The sequence below is a fragment of the Aethalodelphis obliquidens genome, unplaced genomic scaffold (genome assembly GCF_003676395.1).
Source record: "Aethalodelphis obliquidens isolate GAN/ISIS:26980383/991018 unplaced genomic scaffold, ASM367639v1 scaffold6, whole genome shotgun sequence".
NCBI classification, from domain to species: Eukaryota; Metazoa; Chordata; class Mammalia; order Artiodactyla; family Delphinidae; genus Aethalodelphis; species Aethalodelphis obliquidens.
Genome location: NW_020837950.1, coordinates 4,107,823 through 4,115,589, shown reverse-complemented (window position 1 = coordinate 4,115,589; position 7,767 = coordinate 4,107,823). Strand labels below are relative to the sequence as shown.

Below are 7,767 nucleotides of genomic sequence, written 5' to 3'. Positions count from 1 at the left end.
TTTTTTTTTTTTTTTTTTTTTTTTTTTTTTTTTTTTTGGCGGTACGCGGGCCTCTCACTGTGGTGGCCTCTCCCGTTGCGGGGCACAGGCTTCGGACGCGCAGGCTCAGCGGCCATGGCTCACTGGCCCACGCGCTCCGCGGCATGTGGGATCTTCCCAGACCGGGGCACGAACCCGCGTCCCCTGCATTGGCAGGCGGACTCTCAACCACTGCGCCACCAGGGAAGCCCTGGGAAGGCTTCTTTAATCTTCCTCCCCATCATGAATTGCTGATTTCCGTGCCCCTGCCTGTGATCCTCAAGCATGCCTTTATTGTCACATTTCTTCCACTAAGCTGAAATTTATTTATTTGGCCATCTTTCTGGTCTATGAATTCATACCTCCCCAAATTCCAGTCATCTTTAGGCACCAACCTCAGTTCCACCTCTGCCTGACAATTACAGCCAATCATTATTATGCTCTTTTTAAAAAATAATTAATTTTTGGCTGCGTTGGGTGTTCGTTGCTGCGCGCTGGCTTTCTTTAGTAGCGGCGAGTGGGGCTACTCTTCGTTGCGGTGCGCGGGCTTCTCATTGCGGTGGCTTCTCTTGCTGCGGAGCACAGGCTGTAGGCGTGCGGGCTTCAGTAGTTGCAGCACGTGGGCTCAGTAGTTGTGACGCACGGGCTTAGCTTCTCTGTGGCATGTGGGATCTTCCCAGACCAGGGCTCGAACCCGTGTCCCATGCATTGGCAGGCAGATTCTTAACCACTGTGCCACGAGGGGTATCCCTTACTCTCTATTTTTAACTGTATGGCACCAATTTGCTATGACACCCATTTGATACTTAGTAACACATTATCTTGTGTTATTTTACTTTTCATGCACATAGATTGTGCTCCTGGGTAGACTGTAAGCTCATTAAAATATAGGGATAATGTGTTACTACTTCTGTGTTGCCCCAAATCCTGGACATATTAGGAACCAAGTACATCATATGTACTTAGTAACTTTGATGGGTGACTATTGGATTAATTTTTTTCTATTGGGTAAAAAATATTACTGGCACCTAAGTGTTGCTGATATGTGCACATGCATTACAATTTCCTTTCTTCAGGGGGATGGAGGAGGAAGTAGAGGAAGGTCAGTGTTTCCATACAATTTTATATTTACCCTATTGTAACTTGTCACAATGAACTATGGTTGTGTCTCTCTCTCCTGAATAGATTGTGAGATGCTAGGGAGAAGGGACTGAGTCTAATTTTGCCTTAGGATTAAGGCAGTTGTTTCTGTCACACTAGAAATTCAGTAAATGTTTATCAAATGTGTCGAAAAGATCTATTTCAACATCCTTCATCCTAGAGACTGTTCTCATGCTGTCCCACGTCCCTCTCCTCAGGTGTTTAAGGGTATCTTATAATGTAGATTATACCCACTGCACCTTTGCATCAGCTTAATGTGTCCTAAGCTCATATCTTCAATGACCATTTTCTCAGAGCCAAGTATTTGCCAAGAGTCTAGCGAGCAAAGCTGAAAAGCTTGAGGGCAAGGATGCCTTCTTTTTTGAACTAACTAAAAGGATGGAATCCTGGGTTGAGATAGGAGGGGTATCTTGTAACCCTCAAAAATCACACCAAATCTACTTTCCCCCCTCTTCTAATCTGTATTTGCTACAAATGTTCTATAGTATCAATAGTTTATTTACATGCTAAGGTGATACAGTTGTGATATATTAAAATTTTCCTCATTTTTGTAGTTTAATCAATAGTGGGCATGAAATAATTTTACAGAAAAATTCTGAACTGTTGCACTGAGTAGGGAATGCTTGTTGGTATTATACAGAAAACAGCATCCCTGCTTCTGTCCAGCGGGGGGAAGCTTCTTTCCAGTGTGGCAGAGAACAAAAAGATCCAAATGAAGTTGATAGTATGAGAACACAGAGCATTCAGGTTACAGAATGCTGAGTGAATGGACAAATTAGTGTTTTCTACCTACGAGTAGAGACAAAGTGCTTTGGCAATACTACCAATACAATTTGAATTTAAAGGACACTTCATGCAATCGGGTCAGCAAAGGCTAAAAGATTTTCTTCAAATGGTAATATAGGCCCTGACCCAAAGGACTGAGATTCTGACACGGACAGCCGTAGGATAAGAATAGCATGGCACACACAGAAGAGGACTGGGGTGCCTGAAAAAGAATCCTGGCCAGAGCAGAACAGATTATGCCTTTAGCCACACTGGCTAAGGGTTTGCAACTGTCCCTAGTGAGGGAGCACTGGAAATTATGATGAAGATCCCACTGTATATCCTTGTAGCTTCTTGCATACAGGTTTCTTACGTACAAGCGTGAAAAACACACACAGCTCTCACTATACTGAGAGTGGGTTCTGTCAGTCTTTTGTTGGCTTCTTAAAATCCCAAATTAAAAATATCTCCAGCTAACTGATGTAGGTAAAATATGAACCAGACACAATTAAGGACTTTCAGAAAGCCTATTCCACCAAGATGTTTGACTCTTACCCTTCTCTAGATCAAATGGCTCCTGGCTGGGTGGTAGAATTATGATGCTCTAAGAACAACCAACTGGCTATTAAATTTGCTTTTCTTCTACCTCAATGGGATTATGACATCAGATATGGAGCAGCCAATCATCTCCTTCCTACCTTCTTTCCTCTTTTCTTTCTTTTACTTCTGTATCTTTTAGTTAACAATTCAGTTTATCGAACATTTATAGAGGGCTTAGAAAGTGTTACTTGCTATGCTGAGGAAATTAAGCTAAATAAACCTTTGCCCTTTTCTTTAAGAAGCTCACAAGTTTATATAGGATGCAGACAAATAAGTTTAATATAGTATGATAACTTTAACAGTATCAACATGTCTAAAGTTAGAGAGAGAAAGTATAAAGAAGAGAGTAATGAGCTTTGTGGGGTTGGAGGAGTTAGGAAGATTTTGTCAGTTTGAGCTGGATTTAAATTAATTAAAAGTGCAACTAGGGCTTCCCTGGTGGCGCGGTGGTTGAGAGTCCGCCTGCCGATGCAGGGGACGCGGGTTCGTGCCCCGGTCCGGGAAGATTCCACATGCCGCGGAGCGGCTGGGCCCGTGAGCCATGGCCGCTGAGCCTGCGCGTCCGGAGCCTGTGCTCTGCAACGGGAGAGGCCACAACAGTGAGAGGCCCGCGTACCACACACACACACACACACACACACACAAAAAGTGCAACTCTGGTGAACCCACTTGTTTATTTCCTGGAGGTTAGGTATATTAGTTATTCCAGAAAGTCTGCAGATTAAGTTGTATGCAAGAAAGAGGCTCAACTTTTGCTTATTGGCTAATGCTCTCAGAATCAAGGCTTGACCTCAACTGAACTGTGAACCAAAAACTGAAACAAAGGGCAAGATTTGCTCAATCCGAACCATAACCAATATGTTAAAAGGAAAAAAAAAGGAAAAATAGCATTAAAGAATGTGAGAACTGTAAGAGATCTTAGAGCTCATCTAGTCCATGTTTTTCATTATATAGGATGGAAAAAACATGAGGTTCAGAATGATTAAAGACTTATGTAAAGTCGTGAGAAGCCACTAACTGGCAGAGTGTGAGATAAAGCAAGAGTATCCATGTTCCAAGTTCATTGTTCTTTCAACTTCTCCATGTTACCTGATAGTGTACCAAAAAGAAAGATTCGATTTTTATCTTTTCTTCCCAAATAATTGCCTACTTGATAATATCCTAAAATAATCAAATTGGAACAAAATTTAGAGCATCAAAAGATTCTCCGAATAGTACCTTTACTTAACTGATATTTTCTTTCATATATACACATAAAATAGACTTTTATTTATTTTTTTTAAATTTTTTTGCGGTACGCGGGCCTCTCACTGTTGTGGCCTCTCCCGTTGCAGAGCACAGGCTCCGGACGTGCACGCTCAGCGGCCATGGCTCACGGGCCCAGCCGCTGCGCGGCACGTGGGATCTTCCCGGACCGGGGCACGAACCCGTGTCCCCTGCACCGGCAGGTGGACTCTCAACCACTGCGCCACCAGGGAAGCCCTAAAATAGACTTTTAAAGCAGAATCTCAAACTTGTTGAGTGCATACTTGTAGTTTGAAGCATATGGATTCCTCTTTAATCAGCAAAATCGTCTGTTTGCATTCCAGACTCTAGCTCTCTCTTAAATTGATTACCATCCTACACCCATAAAAAGCTCTGAGGAGGAGATCATCATTAAGGGCACTTATGAGGATATCCACTTATTCCTACACGTATGGAAATTCTAAGCTTGTATCAAGTAACATCACCAGAGAGCTAAGAAATGGGGTGTCAATTGCTTGGCTCTCTCTTTGATGGCATGTGTTCTAGTTTTACCCCCTTAGCATTGATCAAAGGTGACTGCAAGAAACAATCAAATTAAGATTGTTTCTATATTTTCTAAAAAAAAAAGGGGGGGTTATTAAGGACAGCTTCATCTATGTTGTTCTATACTCTTTGGAAAAGAATAAACATATTTTAGAACTGGTACCAGAAAAATGTGTTTTCATTCAAAAAATTAGTATGTATACTTTTAAAATCAAATAGTACTAATCATACCGCCCATTTTCCTTTTTGCCTTGACTACTACAAAGCCCAGAAATAAATGTAAAATAAGGCTCAATCTTAGTACATAAGCTTAAATTGGGGGCATATTTTTTCCATTAAAAAAATTTCTAGGGGGCTTCCCTGGTGGCGCAGTGGTTGAGAGTCCGCCTGCCTATGCAGGGGACATGGGTTCGTGCCCCGGTCTGGGAAGATCCCACATGCTTTGGAGCGGCTGGGCCCGTGAGCCATGGCCACTGAGCCTGCGCGTCCGGAGCCTGTGCTCCGCAACGGGAGAGGCCACAACAGTGAGAGGCCTGCGTACCACACACACACACAGATTTCTAAATCTAACAATGATATTTTCCACAAGCCTTTTACTGTAAGCCATCTCAGATCCTCTTTTGGAAGTTTTGGGGGGATAAATAATGAATAAGTATGCATTTCCTTTGTTTTGAGTCCTTAAGAACTATGCTTGTTGTTAGTGAGCATCAAGTTCCTGCTATGGGCAGCCATGCTCCAGAATTCTACAGAAACCAAGAAGTGTATGAAATGACTGGAGGCCTGAAGGGTCTTGAATCTAGCTGTGGGGCTCCAGTATTGTAGAGATAAATAACATCAGGTAGCATATTGTAAAGTGATTTCAAAGACCCATTTTATCCTAAGACTCTATAAGTCTATTAAATTAGTAATATGAACATTTGGTCAAAGCATATTCTGTTTTGAGTTGGCTTAAATATTGATATTTTGACTAACATTTTTCTGAAGGTGGTAAAGTTTTTGGGTAACTTTGTTTCTGAGTAAGTTTTCATAAAAGCAGTTTGTGTTCATGGTAGAAATTTGGAAAATCAGAAAAGTATAAAGGAGCAAATTAAAATCATCCATAGTCATGCCTTGGTTTCACGTTGTATAATGTAACACAATATATATAATTTAGTGTCTGGCTTTTTTCACTTAACATTATGTAGTAAGAATTCCTAGATACTAGATATTCCTCAATAACAAGATTTCTAGTGTGAAAATTTCATTGAATGGTTTGCTCAGTCATTACCCTATCATTGATTTACATTGTTTCCAACCTAGTTTTCTCTGTTTAATATAATACTGTGATCTACATTCGTTGTAATAGTGATCATAGCATTTAGGAAGCACTTGCTATAACATATGCCAAGCACTGTGCTAAGTATACTTCACATGAATGATCTTATTTAGTCTGTAATATTCCTGTGAAGTAAGAACTATTGTAAGATGATATAAACAAGGATTAGCAGTTAATTAAAGTGTCCATAGCAAGGAAGAGGATTTAACACAGTCTAATATAAGCAAATATTCCAACTTGGTTTTTATTAATAAGTAAATCCGACTGTTCAAAGATTCCAATTACCTATTAAAGTGTGCAGTTACTGGCCCTAAATTAAGAAACCTATGAGATTCTTCTCCATTCCCTTCCTCCTTCTTTATAATTTTTTAAAGGAAGAAAGTCTCTAATGAATAGTGGTTTTTTTAGTTTAGTAACTGTTATTGCACCATGATAAAATAATGTGTGTTCTTTTTATATTCCTTAGTTTTTCTCTTTTTGTAGAGATATAATCAAAAGAATACATTATGTATGATTCAATATTTGTATATTCTGTGAAATGATCACCACAATAAATCTAATTAACATCCATCACCACACATAGTTACAAGTTTGGTTTTTTTTTTTCTTGTGATAAGAACTTTTATAGTTCTTATTTTGTGGTCTATAGAAGATAGTAAGAACATAGGCTCCAGAAATGAGCCTTTCATTTTTATTAGAGGACATTAAAACCGTTGTAATTAAGAGGAAAAAAGGGGGGGGGGCAAAAATTCTGAATTTTACGGTAGGTGGACATGTGCAATGTTCATATATTCTCATATACCTGAAGAAAAGGAACTGAATTAAACTAGCTAGTTGAGGCCCTGCTCCACCCACACTGTTTTAATGAATAGATGAGGATGATTTGCAATCTGCACATCATTTGATGGCATAGAAAATAAGGGTTCTAAAGTGCTTAATGATGGTTGAAATGGTTTCATTTCTTAAGTAGTTCAAACTGTCACTGTGGCTTAATACACCCTTTTGAAATAGCGCCAAACCGGCCCTGAACTTGAACAAAGTCTCAATTAGAGAATTCATAATTAAATGAAGCTTTAGAGTGTTAGTGATTCTAAAAATAGACCAAATCTTGTTTAAACCTGATTAATTTGTGAACATCCTGGAGCTAACATCTATTTACCTGGGCACCCACAAAACCCCAGATGTTAACAAATGAAGAATTAAAGCCTTGAGAAATGAAAGAATAAAGGAAGGACCCAAACAGGTGCTTTCTTCAGAGCCTAACCAAAGACGTCTAGGGAGAAACGACCTTTGCTTTTCTAGACAAGAGGCCTCCAGCTGACCCCCATCCTACACTGCAGGCGCGTCTCAGCCCATCAGCGGGTAGGGCAGCCGCCGTCCGTAGTCTTAGCGTCTTCCAGCCCCCGGCCCAACCCGGAGTCTCACTGGCTTTGGGCACCCTCGCTTTCGACCACCAGCAGCACCACCAGCATCGGGAGGAACGGCGGCATCGCGCGGGGTGCCCGGGACCCCCGGGGTCGGAGGGAGGGCGCCTGGGCTGCAGGCGGGCGGAGGGCGCGGCTGGGGCTGGGCGGCGCGCGTACCTAACAGCCGCGCGCTCACGTCAAGGTTTGTTTCACAATCACCCGGGTGTTCTGGCCGGGGCTCCTGGCAGCCGCAGGGGAGCCTGGAGACCGCGCGGGGCGGCATAAGAGCTGCGGCGGCTGTGGCCCAGGGCACCTCCCTCCGGCTTCCCGAACCCTGCCCCGTCCGACCGGAGAGGGAGGATGGAAACACCAGCCGCGCTCTGAGCCCCTCCAGAAGATAACACTTTTCCCGCCACATCGGCTCGCAGTCCACGAGTCCATCTCCCAGAGCGGGGCCGAGCGGAAAAACGAGCAATGGCGGATAACCTGAGGAAACTGGTCTCCAACGAATCTTTAAGATCGATGCAGAACCAGCTAGAGTCCTGGCTGAGGCAGTACAACGTGAGTCAGAGTGGGAGACCCCCGGGGCTCGCCCCTCCCTCTAGTTCCTCGCACGACCCTCGGCGGGGACTTCTTAGCACTGGTCTCCGGGTGGCCGCTTTGCCAAGTCCCGCGGTTGTGATGCCTAACTAGGGCCCAGCATCGGACCCGCAT

General features: G+C 42.8%; 1 protein-coding gene across 1 annotated transcript in view; it reads left to right on the top strand.

Annotated features, from left to right (window-relative positions):
- The first annotated feature begins 7,347 nt into the window (after positions 1–7,347).
- SPATA18 (spermatogenesis associated 18) overlaps positions 7,348–7,767 on the top strand; it is a 29,688-nt gene continuing 29,268 nt past the window's right edge. The window contains exon 1 of the mRNA XM_027104063.1: positions 7,348–7,614. Coding sequence (XP_026959864.1) covers positions 7,528–7,614 — 87 coding nt within the window. The 5' untranslated portion in view covers positions 7,348–7,527. The remainder of the gene's footprint in view (positions 7,615–7,767) is intronic.